At 43.8% G+C, this 25,475-nt stretch overlaps 2 protein-coding genes across 3 annotated transcripts; one reads left to right on the top strand and one right to left on the bottom strand.

Annotated features, from left to right (window-relative positions):
* Positions 1 to 3,143: 3,143 nt before the first annotated feature.
* LOC115549004 (desmocollin-2) lies at positions 3,144 to 12,760 on the bottom strand. 2 transcript variants are annotated; one of them, XM_030363976.1, is made up of 17 exons: positions 12,408 to 12,760; positions 12,174 to 12,255; positions 11,834 to 12,048; positions 11,575 to 11,685; positions 11,062 to 11,214; positions 10,765 to 10,909; positions 10,510 to 10,664; positions 9,274 to 9,408; positions 8,893 to 9,078; positions 8,435 to 8,682; positions 8,085 to 8,227; positions 6,989 to 7,210; positions 6,559 to 6,780; positions 5,285 to 5,403; positions 4,654 to 4,968; positions 4,371 to 4,422; positions 3,144 to 4,191 (listed from the first exon to the last, which is right to left on the bottom strand). In XM_030363976.1, coding segments are annotated over exons 1-17 (2,550 nt in total). In that variant the 5' UTR covers positions 12,453 to 12,760; the 3' UTR covers positions 3,144 to 4,189. The 2 variants fall into 2 exon arrangements, with proteins under 2 accessions (XP_030219836.1, XP_030219835.1); XM_030363975.1 differs by lacking the exon at positions 4,371 to 4,422 and having other exon boundaries at positions 12,408 to 12,758.
* A 2,787-nt stretch (positions 12,761 to 15,547) lies between these two features.
* dsg2l (desmoglein 2 like) lies at positions 15,548 to 24,676 on the top strand. Its single transcript, XM_030363769.1, has 14 exons — positions 15,548 to 15,825; positions 17,026 to 17,148; positions 17,410 to 17,565; positions 17,653 to 17,794; positions 18,076 to 18,227; positions 18,520 to 18,654; positions 18,754 to 18,939; positions 19,439 to 19,701; positions 19,815 to 19,957; positions 20,083 to 20,301; positions 20,540 to 20,770; positions 21,210 to 21,337; positions 21,655 to 21,993; positions 22,597 to 24,676. The coding sequence occupies exons 1-14, from the start codon at positions 15,778 to 15,780 to the stop codon at positions 23,743 to 23,745; spliced, it is 3,414 nt and encodes a 1,137-aa protein (XP_030219629.1). The 5' UTR covers positions 15,548 to 15,777; the 3' UTR covers positions 23,746 to 24,676.
* The last annotated feature ends 799 nt before the right edge of the window (positions 24,677 to 25,475 follow it).

Consider the following 25,475-nt stretch of genomic DNA (forward strand, 5'->3'; position numbering starts at 1 on the left):
TTGTTGTTTTTTTCTCCACCTTCTGTCACATGAGTATCAGAGCCGCAAGATGTGTCTTTGCTGGATTCTGCCACCATTTAAAAATCAGCACCTCAGCCATCTTGACTGAGCGCGGTGTGTCTCGTACACAGAGGAGAGGTAAGAGTGACACCTGGCGGCACAACTCGGAATCACACTCCAATGTAAAGTGGTCAGAATATGGGCAGTAAAAACGGGATATAGGGTGTGGGGGACATGCTTGTTATTGATGCAGCTGGAAATGTGTTTGTGTAGTACTAATACCGATGCTTGATAGTCCAACATAGGCCTACTAACTATCTTAAACTGATCATTTCAAGAGGAAGAAAATAACGCATGGAAACCATTGCGGAAAATAGGCATAATAAAATTATATATATATAATTCCGATTTTTTTTAACCACATATTTCAGAGTTCGCCCTCTTGTTCCGTTCAACTACTATGCAATTTCGCAGGTTGTTAACGTAATGGGTGAATTCACGGGACGACCCCCGGCCGATTCTAAACGTAGTCTATACTGTATGCCTGTAGGCCAACTATAATGTGTTTCAAGCTTCGATAAACCAGACAACAACAAGCCAAAGTCGGCTAATCGAATGGGGAATTGTTCTTGATTGTGTTGATAGCCTTTTATTCATGATCGTTCATTCCTTCTTATGGTATGGTGGTTCGGTAAGGATTAAACGCACCTACCGAGTGACGGATTTACGCATAGCCAGTGCAGCCCTGAAGTGCGCTCTGGGCATCTGGCCTAGCCACTCCATGTTGAAGTCAGAGGTAGCCCAGGGTCCCTGGGCTGCTCTCTCCGTTGGAGGGCGAAAAACATCCTACCTAGAGATTGTTTTCACAGTGTGCCAAAAACTAATTACAAGCAATAAATTAATTTCACGCTACTGCTTTGGAATTAATTGCAGCTTTAAAGGAAGTGGCTGAAAGTGATGGCTCAAGCGCCGGTGATAAGAGCGGACAGGCGAAGTGCGCTATTCAATTACTCCGTTCATCAGCGGCCTGCTCTCACGTGAGCTTGCTACTTTAATTTCCCCAAAGAGAATATATGGAGTGTATTGAGGTGTGTAATATATATATATATATATATATATATATATATATATATATATATATATATATATATATATATATATGTGTGTGTGTGTGTGTGTGTGTGTGTGTGTGTGTGTGTCCGTGTTGCTGATCATGTTGCAGCTCACAATTGAAAGTAAAGTCAGACGTCAGTTGGCCTATAACTTGTGACCAAGAAGACTCACTGACATTAAATACCTCAGGGGTTTTGTTATGCGTTCTCTGATATCTGCATCACCATAACATGTTTCAATTCGACATAATCACAACACTGACGTCATCTATTAAAGCAGCAACTTAAGTAACTATTAGGAAATAGATATCAAGACACACAAACAAAAGCTTGTTTTTTGGCCCTTAAAGAAAAACTATACAATTCTGTCTTTAATGCATCCAACAATAACTTGTGATAAAACCATGGTTTTAAAACCACACTATGGGCCCCCTATCTAGTGCACACCACACAATTATCACCAGTTATTTATGTAGGGGGCGGGGGGGTGGGCTTCTTTGAGGATATTTGAGGCTCTGTTCTATCACTTTGTGAGACGGGAGTTATTGTACTAATTGGGTCTGTTGGGATTTTGATTAAAGGGAAGAGACCCCTTTGCATCTTCAGCTTGTTCAACATTCTCCTCTAACTGTGACACTATCATTGTCCTTCCATCACGATTTCAATAGGCCTATTTGAACACAGCCAGAGAGACCGAGTTGATTCAAAGATATAATTCTCTCCCTGCTCCCCCTCTTCCATTGTCATCTCGGATGATTATCACCGCCACACGACTGCCAGACCTTTCTGCTCTCAATAATCATATTTGCAGCTTTGGATCGCAACGTATTGAATTCAAATCTGATATGCATGTCATCTTGGAGAAAAAATGAGGAATTTGCATTGTCGAGCGAACAACACCACCGTTACATCTCTATCGCTAATGAGGCACAATAATCCATAATCTTCCTAAACCTAATAAGATCAGGGGCTTCGGTTTCAAGGCATTTGCTATCTCCCATGACTCATTCGTGTATGTATTCCGAGCAGTTTATTATCCACAGATCCTCAGCCTCATAACCCACTATTTTGAACTGCTTACTTTATATCCTGCGAGTGAGGCAGTCACAATAGAACATTTTGAATCATAGTAATCTAAGAACAGCTTATAAGAGGGGCCGTGTCCAGGTGTACTGTGTTTACTGTGTGTGTATAAATACGTGTGTGTGTGTGTGTGTGTGTGTGTGTGTGTGTGTGTGTGTGTGTGTGTGTGTGTGTGTGTGTGTGTGTGTGTGTGTGTGTGTGTGTGTGTGTGTGCGTGCGTGCGTGCGTGCGTGCGTGTGTGTGTCTGAGAGAGCGTTTGAGAGACAGACAGCATGAGAGAGACAGCGAGAGACTGCATAAACACTTTAACCCTAGATTAGTCGGTTGGAACCTGAAATGGGAACCCCTTCAAGCCTATACAGGTAAACAGAGTGTGAGAGATCCAGTTACTGTGTCTGTGAGAGAGAGAGAGAGAGAGAGAGAGAGAGAGAGAGAGAGAGAGAGAGAGAGAGAGAGAGAGAGAGAGAGAGAGAGAGAGAGAGAGAGAGAGAGAGAGAGAGAGAGAGAGAGAGAGAGAGAGAGAGAACAAACAAGTTTCTGTCTGTTGAAGGCCTGGCAGGTGATGAGGGTGGTGCTAAAAGGTGGGGCTCCTGGGGGGCAGGGGAGGGCGCTAAGCGGAACAGGTTGGGCCCATGTTGTCATGGAGACGAGTGAATGTGTGACTCACAGAACCACACCCGGTGTCTCATTCACTGTGGCATAAGGACATAGATTACGGTGCGTGATTGACGACAGTTTCTTCGATGTCAGCAGTCTCTGACGTCTCATGTCTTACAGGCAAATACCAAGAGGCTTCCTAATCCCTAAGGGCTCGAACGTAGCACATGCTGGCATGGATCTCATAAACCAGGGTTTGTTCACAGTTGGTAGCATAATGGTGCAGTTGCTACAATTATCAATACAATAGGCCTACATAAAATAAAGAAATGTAAAAAAGGAAATGTAACATCCAATGACATTTATAACTTTATTGCATCACTTGGTACTGGGTGAGGGTTTTTGTTTGGTCGTTTTTCGCAATCTTTACACGTACATTTAGTCATAGACTTGGCATTTCTTTCTGTTCTTCTTTTTGTGACGAATTAGTGTCAGCTCGCCGGCCAAACCCTGGCCTCCCAGTCGCACCCTCTTGCAGCCTTTCACAGGGATTAGCTGCAGGCAGACGCTCCCTGACGCGCCCCTCCTGACCTGCGGCTCAGAGCTGCACAACAACACCCTTACGCCGCGAGTGTGCGCTCTAAGCGCTACACTCCCCGAAACCCGCTCGCGTCATCGCGGTTGACAGCGGTGACATCGGTCCTCGTAAACAAAGACGTTAGCTTCTCGTCGGGAACTGGTATTTGTTTGGTGCAGTTCAGCCCTGAAAACTAGGCCTAATCTAAACATTGGATAATTTATGCAAAAAGGAAAAGGTAAACCTCACCTCTCCTGCGAACATGGCAGTGGGATAACCGTTAATCAACACCGCCCCATGACTCCAACAGCCCAAAAAACTGAAAATACAATCTCGTTAAAAAAAAACGTCTATCTACATAACTGGTTTTCAGTGCAAAGTTTTTGAAGGACAGAATAAAAAATATAAAAAGATAAACAGTTCAGTGTGCAGACTAGTTTGCGTGTGTGTGTGTGCCCGTGTGTGTGTGTAGATGCAAACCCATTTGCTTTAACTCCTTCCTCTCCATCATGTCCCATGTACCCCCCAAAAATCCACATCCGCCTGCGACACAGCGCATCTTTGAAGAGAAAACCCCCAAAAAAACAACAAAAAAACAAACAACGATTCGTGGTGGCCCCTTGTTCACTTCTTGGTGCACACGCTGGCCAGGGTTTTGAACTTTGGCCCCAGTGTGTCGAGGAAGTTCAGGTCCTCCTTATGGTCAATGTCACTGCAGCATCCCACCGAGCCGGCCAGAGAGCCCACCCCCTCGAACCCGTAGGGGTGCAGAACGTCCTCTGCCCCGGCGGCGTCAGGGTCCGTGTCCAGGTGGGCCAGCTTCTGCAGCCACGGAAAAAGACAACAAAAACGTTTGAACTGTGCCCCCTGAACTGACCAATGGAAGGCCGGAAAGAGATTGCGTCGCCGTGTGATAACACTGCATACTGCTATGAGAGAGGAGGATCCCAGCCATGTTAAAAGCACACAAAAGAAGACACGCGCGTGCAAAGGACACTTACAGTACATTGGTAATTGGCCGAGTGGATTCCCTGAAGAGCTCTTCCCGATAAACTATAAGAGCAGCGAATAGAGCTTCAGCCAGAAACACAGTGTCGAATGCAAAACAACGTCTTTTACTGCCATTGCTTTAGCTGTAAAATCAACAATAGAATCAAAAATGGCGGCATAGTTGTAGCCCAGTTGTAACTGCACAACGATAAGGGACTTTCAACCAACTCTCAAACAGAAAACAAAATCAACCACGTTTAACTTGAACTCCAACCCTTTAACTCTTTAATCTACCTCGTCGAGGTAAATGCCGTTGGTCGCCCAGGTTTGGTACAGCGCCGACTCGTCCTGGGAGAACTGTAGATTGTTGACTGCCATGTTGTTGTCCATGTACTGTGTCTCCTCATACTGGCCAAACTGGCCTGTGCCGTACTGGCTGTTGGTGAACTGGCCCTTGGAGAGGGTGTTCTGTCTGAAGCCCTGCACCAGGTGCTGGCGGTTGTCTAGGGTGCCGAATCCGATGGTGCTTGAGCTTTTGCCCGGCCAGCCCACGTTATTCATTGAACCCTTCACCGAGCCCGGCATGTCGTACCCGGGGAGTTTGGAATCCTGTAGTGGATGTAAGAAAATGGTACAGAAATATTGTAGATTATAGGGATAAGAAAAAATAGTCATGGGTAAATTAGATTCAAAAGCCAAATTGTATGATAGATGTCAAACGTCTTTCATTATTTTGGGTTGTGTCTTTGTGCACACACACACACACACACACACACACACACACACACACACACACACACACACACACACACACACACACACACACACACACACACACACACACACACACACACACACACACAAACACACACACACACACACACACACACACACACACACACACACACACACACACACGTCTTACCACCACTTCCTCCCCCGGGACCTCAATGTTAGATTTGAGCAAGATGCCACCGCTGTCTCCCATGTCTTCCATCTCCATCTTCTCATGCTTTGTGGCACAGAACAGCGCGAGGAGGATCCCTACGCCACAAAAGGAAAAAGGAGGAGGAAGAAGAATAAGATTGAGCTGAGCACCCTTGTGCTTAAAAAGGAACCCCACAGTTCAATAAAGGAACACCTAATTAGCACTGCGAACATCAGATACGTAGCGTGCGTGGAGTGGGCGACTCACACTGTCAAGATCAAACAACATCTCATTAAAAAAACACACGCTTTCAGGTTCTGGTGCCAGGGAGACATTTCCATACAAGTTTACAGCTCGGGAGTCGGGGACGCCGGCAGGCTTCTCCGCAAAGACTTTATCTGTTATATTTAACGGTATAGTCTCTTTCATGCTTACGCCAAATTCTTCTTATTCTTCTTGGGTTGACTCCTCAAAGTAGTTTTTTTATGTTCACCCCGTCTTAAGTTGTCAAATAGTGTCACGGATAAGTTGTAAAATACACTATTTACACTATTATATTATCTTTTGTGACACGTGTTCTATGCAACAGCGATTGTACACACAAAAATATATTGGTCGGCCAAGAAAAACCCCATTAAAAAAAACGTTGAGCAATGTTGGAGAATTGTTAAAGTTAGTTATAAAACAAACTTTTTGAATGTTTCAAATCTTCATACATGATATAATAAAGCATTCTTGACTTTTTACTATCTTCACTCTTAAGGGAATTAAGGCAGTAAAAGAATTGCTAAGTACATTATTTAGCATAGTATTTGAGATTATGTCTTCCAGTTCCAGTCTAATTATGTTACACCAGACCTGCTGCTCCATTTGACTGAAAGCTTTTATCTGTTTGACCAGAGGAAAAAGGTGCATTATCTATCTCATGCTTATTACACGGCTTGGTCGAATGTCCCAGATTCATATCGGTCAATTATGGAACCGTCAGTTATTTCTGAATAACAAGTCTGTTGCTATGGTTGCAGTTCAGTGGTTCGCTGTACATTATCCCTTACTTACACAAGGTTCACAACATTTCAGTTTTTCTTAACATAATTTATGCTAATTTCTTACAAAGGTTTCTTCTACAGGAAAGCGTTCCGAGTGAGCGGTAATTCTGGTAATCTTTGTTATCTTACATTGGGTGTGGTCTGGGTAATTAATGGTTGATCCATCATGACGATGGATCCTTGGCAGCGGCGCCAATATCGGCTGAAACGTTGAGAGCTTACCTAGCAGCAGCAGCAGCAGCAGGGGCAGCAGAAGAGTCAGGATCCCGAGGGGGCCCAGGCCAATGCTATAGCTCGTGGGCACACAGACCCCTCTGCTGCAGTGGCATAACTTCACCTTGACCGTCTGTACAGTGCCCGACCCCTGCAGGTCTGTCACCATTACGGGCACGCTGTAGATCCCCAATGGGAGCTCTTTTTTCTGCTCTAAGGTAGCCTGCGTAGCTGTGGGTGGAAGGGGAAAAAAATTACAAAAAACCATTCACTTTCATGACTCGCTGGTGAGCTCTTGCTAACTCTTAGCGATGTTCAGTTCAAGAGTTAGCATGAGCGCGGTTGTGGTTGTTGAGGTGAGTATTTAAATCATACATTTACATTACATACAATTCCATTCAAATTGAATCACATTAGAGGGGGCGGCAGACTCGCTCACCGTTTACGTTCGTCAACGCCCAATTGCCGTCATTGTCTTTGGGGAGGGTGAAGAGAAAGGGCGCGCCGAAGGGACTGCTGTCAGGGTCGAAGGCTTTGATCACCACGGAGCCAAGATGGCCCTCCCTCTCACACAAAGACATCTCTTTGCTGGGGAGCATTGGGATATTATCGTTCTCGTCTTCCACAACCAGGGTCACGGTCCCCACGGCGGACTTCTTGTCTGAAACACAGGGAGTTCAAAGTCAACGGCCTCATAAAACTGGTTCTACAAATTAATGAAAGGTTTCCTAATACCTGACATTTCTCTCCTCAAAAACAGAGGAACAATCATTTTGATTTCATTAGTATCAACATGACTTGATTGGATACTTCATAGCCAGGATACAAAAGCAGATGGGTCACATATGTTCAGACATGCTGGAGAATAATCCGATGAGTAATGGAAAGTGGTTCTGACTTTGAGTCGGCAGTACAACACTATAGTCCTTATATAGTCCTTGCTTAGCCACAAAAAGAAAGACACGAAAAAGATGGGTTCTGACAACTGCACGGGGTGGAGCAGGGTTGGGAAATAATAACATAAAACCGGTCTAGCTTACACCAAAAACGAAAGGTAGCTTGCTGTAATGTAATTGAAGGCCATTAGATCGTCAGATAGAGCTTAACCAAAAATATTCACCGAACAACATCGAACATGAATGTGTTCCAACCCTAAAACCTCAAGAGTCACAAAGGGTGTGACTGCTCCACCTTAGACATCAGGTGGCTTCTATAAACTGCGACCGACAGTTAGCTGACTAATGCATGGTAGAGGATTGGCTACATTCATGAATTTAGACATCTGGTTAATCCTATGTACACAAGAATACTCAGCATTCAAGTGGTACTGGGAACGAGGTTCCGTCGTTGTCTTACAATAAGATCCCAACAGATTCGAGACGCTAACATGTAGATAGACAACGAGCGCAGTAGAGCACAGCGGCAACGGTGCAGGTGCATGAAATGCCCTACTTTATTCTGCATTATACGACACTTGGCTGTGATACAACAAAAAAGAGCAAGCAGGGTTACAGCGGCGAGAGATCACTACTTACTCGCATCCACGGCCCTCATGGTGATGTTGTAGAGCCCTTGTACGACATGAGGCGCCTCCCTGTCAATGGTGTTGGCCACCATCAGCTCCCCGCTGTTCATGTCCACATTGACCCATCCGGCGGGATCGGTGACCTTGTAGTACCTGAGACGTGAAGATGAGATCAACAACAGTGTTTTTCTTTTTCTTGCTTCTTTCACACCACATTCTGGCACCCGTGCTGTGAGAGTCGGCCCCACGAGGCTTTGGGGATCTACCGCAAAGCCTTGTCGAAGTATAAATGACAATGTGTTTCCCGGCAACTTGTTCACCCCGCCCTACCCAACCCCACAGAGAAGAGGGAACGCTTACTTGATGCCGCCGGCACTGCTGGTTTCGGGATCCTTAGCAACGTAGCTACCGATGACGGTGCCGTTGGGTGTGTTCTCCTTCACGGTGAGGCGGATGTTGGGGGCCCTGAACTCGGGGCCCTCGTCGACGTTGTTCACCCCGACCGCCACGGGAATGCTGAGCCAGGTGGCTGCGACGCCCTCCAAGGGGGCCTTATTCTGCGCCTGGATCTTTAGATCCACCTTCTTGGTTTTCTCGTAGTCCAGAGACTGGAGAAACAGGGACGGAACAAGAAAACAAAGTTCGGTCAAATTTCTCTTCACTCTGATCATTTGTTCTTCCCTGAAAACAAATCAGTGATTGGAAAATGTGTCCTGCGTGACCGTAGCATGAACAACGGCTGTGGTTTATCTTCTCTTTGACACTGAACCCAACTGCTGATGAATAAAAAAGCAAAAGGCATAAAAGAGAACCGTTACCTTGGCTACGTACAGCAGTCCTTCATTGGTCACAGGATCTGTTTCGATCCTGAAGTGGTTATCTTCATTTCCTTCTGTGATTCTAAACACAGCCTCCGAGTTGGGTGTTTTCGGCGCGTCCTTGTCTTCGACCGGAATCCGGAGGATAAGCATTCCTTCTTCGTTCTCGTCGACGTTTATATCGTACTTTAAGAAGAATAGAAAGGTTAAAAAGAAAGAGTGAAAGTGCGACATTCAAGCAACTACTTCCCAAAAGAAAAAATCACACATGACACTTTCATGCTAATATTCAATATCATATAAGGGTGAAGAATGTTTGCAGAAATAAAAGAAAGGATTAAGGCACTAAGAAGTTAGTACTTTACTCTCTAGGCAACTTACCGATTGCTGTGTGAACTTCGGAGCGTTGTCGTTGATGTCTTCCAGAGTAATGGTGGCCGTGGCTGTGGCCACCAACCCGTTTTGACTACCACCCATGTCTTTGATTTGCACTGTCACCAAATGTTTCTCCAGGGTCTAGAAAACAGATAAAAGTCTAAAATCTTAGGCCTTTTCCAGGCATCATAATGATTTGTCAACTGTCAATATTTTGACGAAATCAAAGACGACAGTTGCCGTGTTTAAACCAAAATCATGCTGTCTAGTGTCACGCATTTAGTGTCGGCTTTATCTTGCATGACACTCCCCGAATACAAACACATTTTGTATACCTATGTATATATTGCTATACAAAGTATATAATGTATCTATATATATATTTAATGAAATATATATGTTTTATTTTATTTGTTATTTTGTATTACTTTACAGCATTAAGACAAAGGTAAGATACACCAATGGCAAATAAAAACATAATCAACACTTATTTTCGCTATGTGTAATTGCGGCAGTGTTTCCCGCAGGATTTTTTTCAGCAGCGGTGGTGTGGTCCCCGAACCCTCTGGGGGGGTACGGGGGCATTTTTTTGTACCCTTTACATTGGAATGCATGAATCTGGTGCACTTTGAGAGGAGAATATGCACTTAAATCCTATTCAAACAGTCCTGTGTCTTACTGTAAATGGGATTATTGGTGTTGTAACTTTGCCTTTTGTGTCTTCATTTACAGATTTTTATATTTTTGTATAGTAATATTTAAACAAAAAATGCCACAACGCAAATATAATTTGCACAATTTATTTACAGATTTTTGCCTAATGCTTAAACACTAAACATGGTTGCTATGCCCAAAGCATAACTGTTTTTTTACATAAGACACAAAAATAAAATCTCCTGCAACAATGGGCAAAACATATCTTTTTAAATTATAAACCTAACTAAAATTTGAAAAGAACACAGACTCACACACATGAAAAATAAAAAATAAAGCTAATTGAATGCCAATCAGTGTGAGCTGTGTGTTCACCCCGTGTATTTTTCTTCTCTGATGTTGGTTACGTGACGATGTGCCGCGTGCTGCGCAATTGACGTTACGTGCTGTACATTTTCTAAAAGGAGCTACGTAAAATAAAAAAAATAAAAATTAGAAGGATTTTTATTGCAGCGGCGGAGAGAACGTGGGGGAAAAACACTGTGCGGTATTGAATTAATCGTGAAGTTAGACCAGGCGCACTGTTACCTCTCGGTCCAGTTGGTCGCTCTTCACTATAATGAAGCCAGACTCGGCATTGATGGAGAACAGATCCCCCCCCGTCAAGAGAGAGTAGCTGATCTTGGTGTGAAGGGTGTTGGCTTGGTCCTTATCGGTGGACTGGACCCGGCCCACTACTTTTCCTGTGGAGATGGTGACCAAAGCAGTTGGTTAGTGGAACCCCATAAACTGTGTAGGACTGTGTGGCGTTGCAGCCAGCATTGGGGTCTGAGGGGTACTGACCTGGTTTGGATGCCTCGGGCACTTTGAACAAAAGAGGGCCCACGAATTCAGGTGGGTTGTCATTCTCATCGTCCACGATGACCGTGACAGTCAGCGGTTTGTCTGTCTCTCTGTCGGTGCCGAATTCATAAACTCTGGCCGTAAACTAAAAAATTTAAAAAGAAAATGTATTATTTAGACTCCAAAGAATACACAAAAAGATTATTAGCACATTATATCCCTATGGATCCCTGAAGTTCTCTTGTATTTATGTTACCTCATAAAGGCTAAACAGACATAAACTTTTATAATACTCACTTCTAACTGGGGGTACACCTCCCGGTCGATATCCCTGTTGACCTTCAACCTTCCATCTTTGCTCAGAGTGAGAAGCCCGACCGGAGTCATGGTCACCCCCGGCCCCTCGGCGGTGTAGTACACTGAGTGGTTCATCGCCGAGTTCGACCCAATCTAGCCATTGAACAGTAAAAGTATGCTTCAAATATTTAGATCGTAATAATTATATCATATTATATCAGAAACACACCTAGCGGTTGAGTTGTAGTATATTGAAAGAAATACATGCATCCTTATTTTTTAAGAATATATACGAATAGCACAGAGAACCTCGATGGGTGTGTCTGGGTGTGTATGCAAGTTGCTCCTCGTTTCATTAAAAAAAAAACAAGGGAGGTGTCAACGACAAGTCACCGGTCAGGACAAAGGGGACGGTCCGGACCCTCGTGATGGCTGGTATGAAATATCGGCGTATAGTTCAACAACAGGTGATTAGCCAATAATTGATTATTATTATTAGTAGTAGGCTATTACATGGTCGAGGTCTTTCGGAAAAGGCCCCTTGCCGTTTTCCATGATGTTGAACGGTGGCGGTCTCCACTCTCTCTTGGCCCGCTTCAGGAAGCGCCTGATCCGCCTCTCCACCTGTGATAGGCAAACCATCGAAACCAACGGATGCACCAGAAATAAAACATTTAGAAACTTTTGGAGAATATTATACATCCACCTGTCAATTAAACTCCGCTATGCAATGTTTTGAATTTATTAGAATAACAAATAAAACATAGCCTACCAGTCTTGAAGGCGCTGCACTCGGCTCACGGAGCAGATTGACTTCCATGACTTTAGTGTTTCCGCTAGCGTCCAGCGCACGTACCGAGAACCGGCAACCCGTCAGCGGGACCACAGTGCTGGATAACGCAAAGATGGCTCCACTTCCAACCGAGAAATTACCATCGCTCGAAGCGAACTGTAATGCCTCGGTGGTGTTGAGGCTATCCACTTTAACTGAGGGGGGGAATCAAAAAGACCAAACAAGTCAGTTCTGCCGTCCACCAAAACAGGCCTGGTAATGAGTGGATTGTTTGACCGCTCTACAGGTGTTGAGGTGAGGGATATTATAGGTCTCATACTTTCATAACCGGTCGGGATCGTCTCTGGCACGAATACTCGGATGGAAATGGGGAGAAACCATGCGTTCCCAACGGAAAGCATCTATACAATACACAACGCATAATATAATGCATAGGTTCATACACATATCGTTTTATATATTATCTTTAGAGTCAGTATTGTACGTTCCCTTCGTCTATGTAGAACAAATACATCTTCCAAGTAAAAAAAGTAATAATATTGCGATTACTTACTGTGATTAATAACATGTAAATGTGTAAATGCCATGTTGCTGCCATTTCCACAAAGGTCTGTTTATAATTGTTCTCCCTCCAATGGGTTGGGTTCACTAACTTCAAATTGTCTTCCGTCGATATGAACTTGAGTCGTGATAGATCAGCTGTTTTGTGTCGAATTGTTGGACAGATTAAAAAAAAACTTCGACACGCGCTTTTGTAAAGGGTCCAGGTAGGTTGTGTTAGTCGCTAGACGACTCCCTGTCCTAAAATGTCCAGCCCGACACATGAAACTAGAGAAAGTGACGTGTTTGGTCTGACACACCCTAACTACTCCACCTAGACTGCTCCACCTAGACAACGGAATATTGTGACCCGTCTGTGTTTTCTCGCTGGTGGGAAAACTACTAGACGAATAGACTAACGCTTCCAGCAGGGGGAGGTGTTGTATAAAGAGCTCAAATAAGCTGTGCTCCTGCGCTACGCAGTTCTGTTCTGTAGGCAGGTTGCAACATGTTTTTTGTTTTCACACCTCTTGCCGTTTAAGGCTCTGAACTAATTTCATATCAATATATATAAATATAAAATGACCTAATTTATATTTGTAATTTTTTTACCCAAACGTACATTTAGAATTGTGTGCACCCTTAAGTGTTAATTATTTATTGTATGACTCAACTGTGATCTCTTGTGCGAAATGACTCTCACTTCCATGTTTCTGTCCGAGACAATGACCTGTAGCTCGACATTCTTGCTCAACTTCCAGTTCTCCCAAGCGTGTAGGAGTGAAGTGAAGTCCTACTCGTAGCTAACGCCACAGGAATGTGTTGAATGAAGCCTGATGTGTGTATGTGTGCGTGTGTGTTTGTGTCTGTGTTGGGGGGGGGGGGGGGGGCTGGTCGACTCTACTACCCCACTGTAGAGTTCCCTTTATGCTATCTCTATAAACCACAGATAAACCCAGAAGTGACTAGGGAGTCGCACAGAGCGAGTCGGAGCAAAAGCATGCGCCCTGCATACTTTTGCTCCGACTCGCCCTGTGCGACTCCCTAATAAGCCACTGAGCCTGCATGGGAAATTCAACGGAATCGTCTGATAAGCAGTTTGTCAGTGACCCCGGTTGCGATAGAATCGAAACACCCTAATGCTGAACACCTTCGACCAGAATCACCCTGATGACATGCTATCATTTAATTCCAAACTACAGTTTTAACCACTCAACAATATATCACAGGTCAATGTAAGCGTGGGCAATGCTGGCAGGCACTATTCCTAACCTCTCCCTTGTTGATGCATTCATTGATCACTCCTTAGGAGAGTAAAAAAACGTTTCCCTTTTAATTCCCGGCCAGAGCAGTACGAGTGCGAACAGTGTTTTGTGAACTTGTGACACACAATTCCCATCGAATTTTGTCTCTGTCATTGTCCATGTGCGTCACTCACTCCTCGATCTCTGTCTCACCCCATTTCATCACGAAATAGCTTTATTGGCATGAGAAATGGACTGTACACTGCCAATCTTTTTTTTTAATAAACAAAGGAAGAATAATCAAATATTATGAAAGGTTAATACAGAAGAAAATAAATTACCCTTAAAAAAAAATGTGGTTATGATTGGAAGTGAGTAAATCAAACAATTTCCTGGATCTGTGTGTACATGGGTTGAGGAATTATGTCCTCAAGGGAATGATTTAGAATAATGAGGGTGTGGTCATTGCGAGGGAGGAATGCTACCGTGGTGAGACAAGTTACATTAGTGTGAAGAAGGATGATACTTACACAGATCTGAAAAATGTCCAACAGCAACCAGCATTTCCTTATTATAGCATGCTATTTGTTTATGAAGTAGGCCACAATTGCGGCTGTCCAAGCTGTTGCAATGAAAAAACAGTTTGTTATACATTTGACCAACATAGGTGTATTGCCTTATTGCGTATTCATGTATAAACATTATTGTCCATTATGGGATTAAATAATTGACAGTTGGGTAAGCTAGCGCTCCACTGGTTTTCACAAAGCCCTGGTTAATGATTTAGTGTAAATAATGTGGGCTTTCTATTTACAGTATCAGTGAAACCAGTCATTACTCTATGCATGCGGGTGGTAGAAAGCTAATACACAAGGCTGCAAATAAGGTCAAGAAAGCAATCATGAAGGCAAAGTCAGCGTTATGACAATTATTATTGTTAAGGGGGAAAAATGCTGTACCACAGGAACGGGTTGGAGGGGTCGACACATTAGGCCTTATCTGTGTCCACTTCCCACACAGTTTTGGAGATAGTTAAAGGGGAGTTTCATGTTGTCAATTACAACCAGGCCGTTTTAAGTAAATATTTGAAGAACCAGCGGCGCCCTCTCTCGGCCCCTCCCTGTTGCATGGGTCAGTGTCCAAGCACAATGCCACACAGATCTGTTTTTGTTATTATTTTTCTGTATCTATAGATCGTTGGCGGATAGTTCTGCCAAGTAGTGGATCTCTTAACACAAAAACACACACACACACACACACATACTATTTCATATGGTTTATGGTCTTATTCCTCAAGAATTTCACATTGTCTGTACAAATTTCACAGATGAGTGATAGGGAGAGGGAGAGAGAGAGAGAGAGAGAGAGAGAGAGAGAGAGAGAGAGAGAGAGAGAGAGAGAGGGAGGGAGGGAGGGAGGGAGGGAGAGAGAGAGAGAGAGAGAGAGAGAGAGAGAGAGAGAGAGAGAGAGAGAGAGAGAGAGAGAGAGAGAGAGAGAGAGAGAGAGAGGGAGGGAGGGAGGGAGGGAGGGAGGGAGGGAGGGAGGGAGGGAGGGAGGGAGGGAGGGAGGGAGGGAGGGAGGGAGGGAGGGAGGGAGAGAGAGAGAGAGAGAGAGAGAGAGAGAGAGAGAGAGAGAGTTGTTGAGAGAGAGAGAGAGAGAGAGAGAGAGAGAGAGAGAGAGAGAGAGAGAGAGAGAGAGAGAGAGAGAGAGAGAGAGGGGTCTTTACCAACAAATGTTTTTCCACACGTGCTTTTAATCAGAATTGACCTCGTGACGTATCATGACTACGAACTGATGGGTCAAGATCTAGTGGACTCATTCTGGACTATTCTGTGTTTTATTTTGGCCACTTCCCTTTGAGTGTAAGTTACCCACCCCCTTTTTCCTCCACAGAGACAATAGGCTACACAGGAGCGTTGCAGCTATGTAGGAGTGGACACAGCCTTTCACGCAACGTCTGTTATCAGCAGCCGAGTGCAGCGAAACCCGAAGAGGCACCGCCTACGTCTGTAACGCGTTAGACATAGTGCTCAGCTTGCCATCCAAGGGCCAAAGTCTAATCAAGACCCAGAAGAGACATAGCAGGCGGATATCAGCCACAAGCGTGGGGGGGAATCTCTGTTACTATTCAAATAAACAATGGTGTCCAAATGCAACTTTGTTGTGTGGCTACCGTTCCTGCTTGCGGTAAGTAAAACCGAAAAAAAAAAAACTTAAATCTGTATGGTAGCTTTTTGTGAGAATATAAAAAGTGGAGGGCGATAGCGGAAAGCAGGTGTGGCTTTCCTGTCCCGCCGGGGAGGTGGTGGGAGCGCAGAGCGGTTTTAGTGCGCAACTTTGTGTATTCTAAAATGGAGTGTAGTTTTAATCTACTGTATGTAAAAACAACAACAGAAAGCCTAGTAGCCTATCGCGAAGATGATTGTTTTAAGTTTTGTTTTCGATTCACTGAGGAAATAAAAGGCAGAATGAATACTTGCGTCCAAACTTGTTGACCTGCGACGTGGTGCTGTGTTGGTGGTCTGCACGGAAAATGGACTGAACACGAATGGTCAGACAATGTAACAATAATCACACGTTTTACCAAGTAATTGCCAGGTAGCCTATATAGAGTAATGCCAGAGTAACTAGAGGCTAATCCCTACTAACTTTTACTATAGTTTAGATGCTTGTGTGAAATCAAAAAGGCTCATTGCCAAAGTTGTTTGTTTATCAAACATGCAAATGAAATGTAGACCATTTGAATATCTCTTGTCTTCTAATTACTATTCTTTGTCTATATATAAACCCATACAACACTAATGATGGCCTAATGTGTTGGCCTCATGTTTGTCCTACAGCATATTTGGAAACACATTCTGGCATATTTTGACCTAGCCCAGTTTTCCCTCACCAGCTAGAGTATGGAATGCCAAATCGTGCCGTCCATGCAGTTTTTTGTTTTAAAAAAGTTAAAAAATAAATAAAAAAAAAGCAGAACTATTGAAGCCTACTTTATATCATTAGTTTTAACTCTCGCGCTCACAGGCCTGTCTTACTTATGTTTCAAAACATGTTTTCATATGGTTCATACAGTTAAACTTCTTACAGTTCTTTACAGTTGTTATAATTGTGTTATATTTACTCATGTCCATGACCTTAGTGTATGATGGATTGTCTTTGGCTATTGTGTTTTATTGCCATGTAGTCGTGTTCTGAAAGGGCTTTGTAAATGTGAAGAAAGGTTCATATAAATAAAGATTATTGCTATATTATATTAATAATATAAAAAATACAAGCATATTGGATGCAAGCAAACGTTTTTTCACGTAAGCTTGGTCATGCCCTAACTATGACCTGCCACTCTATCTATCTCACTCTCTATATATATCTTCTGTATGTCTGCAGTTTGTCCTGGTGGCGGCAGGAGACGGTGAGAAGATGCTCAAGAGGCAAAAACGAGAGTGGATTATCGCCCCGAGGAAACTAAATGAGAATTATGACTACACTCACCAGGCATACATTGCAAAAGTATGTGTTTAAGTTATTATTATTTTTAATCAAGAGCTTCCACAAATAACAACAATGACAAATAATCAAGCCTTTAAGCCTGGCCGTTTTACAATGTTTGTATGTAATGTATGTATGTATGTATGTATGTATGTATGTATGTATGTATGTGTGTGTGTGTGTGTGTGTGTGTGTGTGTGTGTGTGTGTGTGTGTGTGTGTGTGTGTGTGCGTGCGTCTGCGTCTGCGTCTGCGTCTGTGTGTGTGTGTGTGTGTGTTATAGATTCGTTCCGATAAGGAATATGACTCACGCGTCATCTACACGCTCATGGGCAAGGGAGCCGACCAGAATCCGTTTGGGAGATTCAGCGTAAACCCCGACACCGGTTTGGTAAAAGTCCACAGCATACTGGACCGCGAGGAGATCTCTAATTACACTGTAAGTCGTCCACGATAAACGAGATCACGATTAGAAAAGAAGCGATCATAAAAAAAATAACAAACCATTGTTATGTCCCGGATTCAGTTGCTAGGCGTTGCGAAATACTCCAATGGGGCTAAAGCGGAGAAGGACATTGAACTGGCCATTGTGGTCTTGGACGAGAACGACTGCTCACCTGTTTTTCAGGTTAATCAGATGGGCTCTGTCAACGAATCGAGCCCTGCAGGTAGCCCCCATCTCTCACTATTCCTATGTGTAGCATGTATATACTACGTGTTGTTATCTATCCTAAAGTCTATTCAGTTAAATGCGCTCGCACAAAGCCCCAACAGTAACAGAAAACACAGCACCATCAGGACCTCTCACACACCTTGATGGCTGTTTTGCTTTTGTCAGGGTGAGAATCATCGTCGGCCAACATGCTATAGTTGGGTGCCGGTGATAGGGCCGTGTGGAAGCCCCTTCAAAAGGTAGTAACACGGTGTAACTTGAAAACTATGCTTCTAGGCACCATTGTCATGAGAGTGACTGCCACGGATGCAGATGAAGGCATCAACAGCGTGATCTCCTATAGCATAGTGGACGCCAGCAGCTCCATGTTCATCATAAACTCCAGAACTGGCGAAGTCATGGTCCGTCAGAACACGCTCGATAGAGAGGTGAGGGTCGCTACACTCAGATGTTGTTCTAATTCTTGTTCTTAGTATTATTATGATTAATACGATGATCATACAATAATTATTATTATAATTATTATTATTATTATTATTATTAGCAAGGCAAGGATGTAAAGTTTACATGTCCATTTTAAAATTCTATTAATGAAAGTTCAAGGGTGAGATATAAAGCTTACAGCAATTCAATGCACTATGTAAGAGCATTAAAGGCCAAATTATGAAATATTCTTGGGAATCAACCAAATTTTTATTATTTTATTGTCCCATTTTCCAGACCAAAGACACATATACGTTGACTGTAAGAGGGACAGACTTGAACGGAATGGCTGGAGGAAGGTCATCAACGGGTGACGTAGTGATTAAACTCCTGGACATTAACGACAACATCCCCACTCTGGAAAAAGAAATGGTACGAGCAATGCAACGAGGGTAACGTCAAAAACATCATTTTGGGTCTTCCCTTATTTGCCTCCACAATTTCCGTTGCTTACGTATTTTTCCTTCACAGTACGTAGGTCACGTGGAGGAGAACACGGTCAACGTGGAGGTGATGCGGGTCAGAGCCATCGATCTGGATATGATGTACACTGATAACTGGCTGTCAGTGTTCAGCTTCGCTTCCGGGAACGAAGCCGGCTATTTCAGCATCACCACCGACTCGAAGACCAACGAGGGCGTGATCATGATTCAGAAGGTACACGGCAGATTCACTGCATGTGGGAATCACTCTGACTCCTTTAAACATGTAGAACCAAATCTGTTCTTTGGAATGATGATTCATGATTATGATCATTCTTCTGAGGTGCGGTTTCACAGTGCGTTGGTTGTGGGAGTGCACCTCTCTGTGTTCTCCTTTGACACCATGTGTCAAGATGAAATGTGAATAAACAGCATCTGATAATACATCTCATCAGTTTACCTTCATCACTCTTGTGCAATCGTCTTTGTTTCAATTAAGTGTTATGTAATTTTCCATTTGTATAACCCTTAATCTTAGGTATAGTGTCAAAGGGCTTAAAAGGTCATATATTGATGACACATTATGACCTATTTATGTTTAATCCTAACACTCTAATATCCTTGGGCTTCAGACTGCGACTGTTATCTTTAACCGGTTTGTCGTTCCTGTTGCTTCCCCATGTGAAGCTCGTTGGATCTTTTACAAACAAGTTTTCATCCGATTTACTCCACAGTCGTTGGACTACGAGGAACTCAAAGTGGTCAACTTGGCGCTGAGCGTCTCCAACAAAGCTGAGTACAGCTTCAGGCACGAGGTGACTCATAAGACCTACCCCATCAAGATCAACGTGGTGAACCAGAAGGAAGGGCCCCGCTTCCACCCCAACGTCAAGGTGGTGACCCTATCGGAGGACAGCAGCACCATCAGCATCAACAAGGTCATCACCAACTACGCCGCCATCGACAGCGACACAACCAAAATCGCTACCAACGTTTGGTGAGGCCCAGCAGTCCTTTTTCCCCCATGTTTTTGTTAATCATGTTAGTAAAATGCATGGTAAAAAAACATTTTTTTGTTAACGTCATCAATATATATGTTCTTTTACTCAGGTATGCCAAACTCGAGGATGTCGGTGGCTGGTTGACTATCGACGAACACACAGCAGACATTAAGTTGAATAAATTACCCGATCGAGAGTCGAAATACCTGAAAAACGGAACATACTATGCCAAAATAATATGCATCACAAAAGGTAAGTGCAGAATGGGACGTTTATCATAATCATTCTGATGCCAGTATCGGGAATTTGTAAATTACTATTGAAACAATAGGTCCACTGGAATTGTATTATGCATACTCCAATCTTATTCTTTCCAGATACCCCCATCAAAACAGCCACAGGGACCATCGCCATTCAAGTAGAGGACTACAATGACCACTGTCCAGAACTGACAGTTACCAGCCAGACCATGTGTGTTAATGACAACATGGTCTACGTTACTGCTGTAGACAAAGATGAGTTCCCAAATTCAGCACCGTTTGAATTCAGAGTGATTTCTGAAAGCAAGCAAAAATGGACCATCGAGCCGTTTAACAGTAAGTACCTGGTGTGAATTGCGTCCTTTTAAAACCTCATTTGAGAATCCTTTTTTTTTTCCATTGTTGTTTTTGTTGTTTTTCGAACATTGAGGTAAAAATGCATTCAGCAGAAGCTTTTATCCAAAGCAACTTACAATAAGTATATTTGTCAAAAGAAAGAGAAAAAATGATGTTCGCACAAACAAGTTCCAACTACTTAAAATGGCTAGGCTAACCCTCTGGACGCTTTGCACAGAGACCACAGTCATTCTTCGCGACCAGGCCCACCTGTGGCCAGGCTACTACAAGGTGACCCTTGAGGTCACAGACCAGCAGGGTAAATCGTGTGCAGCCGCCCAGGTGCTGGATGTGCTAGTCTGTACCTGCCGGGAAGACACCGAGAGCTGCGTTGCCCGCGAGACAAGCACCGCCAAATTCGGCGCCTCAGGCGTCCTCCTCTTACTCCTGGGACTGCTGCTCCTGCTCTGTGAGTTCGGCTGTTAGGCCAAACCCCTCTTAGAATGGACTCTGATCCGTCGTGATATGCATTCAAATACCCAGTGCCCATACCAATGCGGCGCAGTAAACGAGAAACAGATTATTGCAGTCGTGATGGATGTTTTTTGAGACCTTGGATACAAGGTATGGAGAATAATTTTAAAGGATGTCCACGCTTCATGGAGGGGAACTGGAACAGCATGTTGAATGAGGTCCACTTTTAACGTGTGGATACTGTGTATGTACAGTGGACACCTATGCTGTACATTTGTTAGATTTTTTTACTGATAGATTCCGTAATGTGACCCATCCTTTTGTAGCCTAATTGGACAATTAACAGGCATGATTTCCTGTTCATAGCAAAGTAATGAAAGGGACTTTTACAGAAACAGTTTAGACTCAAATTTCTTTCTGTACATCTCTTTCAGTGTTGCCCTTGCTGCTGCTGTTCTGTCTGTGTGGAGGTGCAGGAGCTATTGGGAGCTTCAAGGCTATTCCCTTTGATGCAAAAGAACAGTTGATTGCATACCATACTGAAGGACTGGGGGAAGCCAAGGTACCAGACATCAATCCAAATAAGATTCCCCAAGTTAATATGTTCAGCCATGTCAAGTATTGATAATGTTTAACTTCATTTTATGTTCCAAATAGACCCTTTTTAACTAAAGGGTCATCGTATGACAGACAAAGGGGGTCACTCATACCACTGATTATTTGCTCCTTTTATGTAACCACTGAGATAAATCGACTACCTGTGCCCTGTTACATGAAAGGAACAGACCCATATTTAGTGCCATGATTAACATCTGTGTTTGTCGCCTCTTTAAAATAAGTCCAGTGTATCTCACTAGCAATGTCTTATTTCCATTATAGGCGGTTCCTCTCATCAGCGTATCAGAGGTTGACCATGGGCAAACAGGCTGCATGTCAGTGGGACACGTAAAGAGCGGTTGGGGCAATGAAGGAGGAGCCGGAGGGACCGGATGGACCGGAGGCGCTGGAGGTGGCTTCACCAGCGAAAGCATGCATCACTACAACGGGTACCACCAGCACGGCCTGGGGGCCATGCAGACAGACTATGAAGCAGGAGGAGGAGGAGGCATGACTGGGCAACACGGCCATTACACCTCACATCTGGGCTCCGAATACAGAGGCGGGACGTACGACGGCATGGCTGTGTCCGAGGGGTTCCTGCGCGAGTACTACTCCAACGTGAGTCACACACACCTACATATGCATTTCGGTTGCCTTTCTCGCCTTGCCTTGTCATTCAGCAGTGTTTGAGGACGTGGGAAGCATTTTTTCAGTTCGCAAAGGTTTCCTTAAATAAAGCCTCACATTTCAACTGGTTTTAGGAGCCATGACAAAATACACTTTAGTTTATTTAAAAAAAATTGGTTTGTGTCTTCATGGAAGACATCTTGCCATTGGTCATTTTGTGGCCAAAGCTATTTCTTTGCTGTGGTCAAACAAATCATACTTTAAATTAATGATTTAAAATCTGGTAGCAGATGATCTGAAACCTGGATTATTTAGTTTCTTTCACTTTGTTTGGGACAAATCCTACTTAATCTTTGATGTATTGGCCTCAGGGTTTGGCCTAGAACCTTAATATTCCTGCACGTTTCTCTCTCTTCTAAGCCCTCATGTAGTAATTGGCTTTTAACAGCAACCACAACTTTGTCAGAGCAAGCAAATTCAAAAGAGTGCTGTCAAGGTTTTAAATCAATACCTTTTTTTAAGAGGTTTTAAAAGACAATACCAAAAAGTCTTTAGAACTGACACTCTCCCAATTGTACTTTACACTATTTACAGAAAGCCAGCCATGGTGCGCAACAGTCCATGGAGGCGGATGCTCTGCAGGCGTTTGCCTACGAGGGCCAGGGCTCTCCGGCCGGCTCCGTGGGAAGCTTCAGCATGCTGGACAACGACGACGACCTCGAGTTCCTCAATGATCTCGGACCCAAGTTCAAAACCTTGGCCGAGATCTGCCAGGGCTCATCTTTGACCTCTGTGGACGTGAGGCTGTCGGCCCGTCCACCGCAGCCCAGGCCGGTGTCCCCCGTCAGGCCGTCCACCTCCAGGCCGTCCACCTCCAGCAACACCCACACCCACACAGAAAGCGTGAGAGAAAAGGACCACGTCAGCGTCAACACCCACAATGTCCAAAACACCCTCAACGCGCAAAACACCCTAAACACCCACAACACCTCCAGTGTCGTTTCCGGATCCTCCAGCATGGTTCAGGGGAACCTGGTGCAGGGGGGAACCCAGGGAATAGCCACCCTCCCAAGGATGCAGTACCAGGACAACATGGTGATGGCCGGTCAGACGATGCTCGTCCAGCAGCCCACCATGTACTACACGGCCGCCCCCATGTACGTGGTCGAACAGAGGCCTCAAATGGTCCTGGTGACGGGGGGCGCCCAGCCGGCGGTGGGTCAGGTGGGGCTGGGTCAGGGGCTGATGCAGGTGGGAGGTTCCCAGCAGGGCGTGGTTCTCGTGGAGACGCAGATGGCAGCGGGAACCCAGCCGCACTACGTCGCCAACGGGACGGGCCTGGCCGTCTCGCAGGGGGCGGAGCAGACGGTCATCACCACGACGACAGAGCACGTCACCAAGGCCCAAGGGGTCTCTCACGGCGGCTCTGCCGGTGGATCCATGTCCAGGCAGCAGGTGGTGATGTTGGATAACGGCTCTGCGTCTGCAGGGGCCAGTGGCAGCAGGGGTTCAGTGCAGACGGTTCTGCTGGAGGGTCAGGGCCTGGCGGGGCCTGGGCTGGAGGTCAGAGATCAAGGATTAGCGGGTTTCTCGGTGAGATACCAGCAGGGTTCATCAGCGGGGTCATACAAGAGTTCTGCTGTCAAGACCACGCCCATAGCTGTAGGGAGCCAAAACGTTGTTACGCAGCATAAAAAGATCGTTGTCACTGAGAGAAATGTCGAAACCAGTTCTCAAGCGTAGCGCCAGTTTGGAATGTTTATCCCTTTGTATTTGCTTTGTCTTGCATGACCAAGACTTTGTAGGAGCATTGATAATGACTTTGTAGTCATTATCAATCATCCAAGTATGTTCGATTGACTTTTGCATCTGTTACCGCAACAAAGAATTGATTTGATAAAACCTGGATCTAGACCTGAAACATTAAGTACTAGGTGATAACACACCCAAATGATAGAAGTAATTTTGTCAAAACTGCATGTTCCGAGTTTTATTTGGATATACTGTATACATCAGGCTCAGAAGAAAGAGAAATACTCTTAGAAAAATAAAACTCTGAGTATTCTTTGATCTATCCAACCTGGAGATGCCAGCATTCTGAGAATCACATTGTATTTTGACAGTATGACTTCAGTAATAGGGTTTTAAAACAATTTTAAGATTACTGCGGGTGTAATAATAATAATACTACATACAATTAATTTGTTTTAAGGTGTTTAAATGTGTTTGTTTATGTTGGGCTCAAACTGGTTGCTGGTTGTTAATTCTACTGTTGATCAGAGCAAAGGTTTATAGCAAAATGCTTGTAGTACTAACAGTTTTTATCTAAAAGAAAAAGCTTGTGTGTACCGAATTTGCACAATGGTTATGCTGAATAATATATCTTTTTTTTTTTAATCGATGTGTTTCTGTGGTTTTGTAATTGACTGGCAATTAAAAAAGTTATGAAATAGTTTTGATATGCTTTGTTTTTTAATAATGCTAAAGATATTATGTTGTGACTCCCACGGAAAGCACTGTTGATTTTAGTTCAGGGACAATGACTGCTGTTTTGGTTTGGGTAATGGTAATTATGTTGATAGTTTCATCCCATTCCATGGCATTTGTACGCCATAAATGTTTGTTTAACTTGTTTTTCGCCTCTTGTTATAATAAAATGCCATAGTTGCATAATCGGTGGTCGTTTGTAACTTAATCTACAGCCTATGTATTTCACTAGAATTGAATAACAAGGGAATCGTGTTCTTTTGCTACAAGGAAGTATAGTTGTTTAAATAGTTGTTTTGTTTGTTCATGTTAAACGGTGGATTAGCTTGTTTTACAAGTTCACCGAATTCTACTGCTTTTACAAAGCAAATTATAAAACGAAGCTAGTTTAATTAGATAGCGGGCCACTTATTGTCCACCGCAGTTTGGGAGCACTCCTATCTTGCTCATGCAAAATAGCTGTGAGCGATATAATTAGAAGTAATTGCCAGAGCGATGATAGCACTGTTACGCAGGAGTGGGTCAGAAAACCCACTGAACTGCTGATCTCAGAGGTCAGGTGTCAGAAGGCAGTTGAGGTCAAATACAACTTGCCCTCAAGCTGTCCTCAAATTCTTCTCTGTATATAGTGTGTTGAATTGTCCACAATTTCCATATTTAAGCTGTTTTGGTGTCTAATGTTTTGTCAATGACAGTTTTATGCATGTTTAGGTGAGCTTAACACGCAGTGTTAAGTCTGACAAACACAGGTGTTAAAGCAGTATTAAAATTCCATGAGTGATAAAGCAGTTGGTCTATTTTTATCCTGACAGAGTTTGAGAGCCTGTAGATGGTTTATGTTGCTGCATCTGGTAGTCAATAAACTGGTCTGCAGCCCAACAATCAGTATTTTTCCTTTGGGAGTTGGCTTGCCAGTTTGCATGTCGGGAAATATTAAAACATTAGAGTTAAAGCTACAATTTGCAAGATTTGTTATTTCAATAGTT

Source organism: Gadus morhua, chromosome 8 (assembly GCF_902167405.1).
Source record: "Gadus morhua chromosome 8, gadMor3.0, whole genome shotgun sequence".
Lineage (NCBI taxonomy): Eukaryota > Metazoa > Chordata > Actinopteri > Gadiformes > Gadidae > Gadus > Gadus morhua.

Coding starts and splice junctions, on each gene's coding strand:
- LOC115549004 (XM_030363975.1), bottom strand. CDS start 12,452: ATGGCAGCAACATGGCATTTACACATTTACATGTTATTAATCACA. Junction 12,049..12,173: donor GATCCCGACCGGTTATGAAA/GTATGAGACCTA, acceptor TCCCCCCCTCAG/TTAAAGTGGATAGCCTCAAC. Junction 9,409..10,509: donor GCGACCAACTGGACCGAGAG/GTAACAGTGCGC, acceptor TCTGTTTTCTAG/ACCCTGGAGAAACATTTGGT.
- dsg2l (XM_030363769.1), top strand. CDS start 15,778: ATGGTGTCCAAATGCAACTTTGTTGTGTGGCTACCGTTCCTGCTTGCG. Junction 15,826..17,025: donor GGCTACCGTTCCTGCTTGCG/GTAAGTAAAACC, acceptor GTATGTCTGCAG/TTTGTCCTGGTGGCGGCAGG. Junction 20,771..21,209: donor GGGACTGCTGCTCCTGCTCT/GTGAGTTCGGCT, acceptor CATCTCTTTCAG/TGTTGCCCTTGCTGCTGCTG.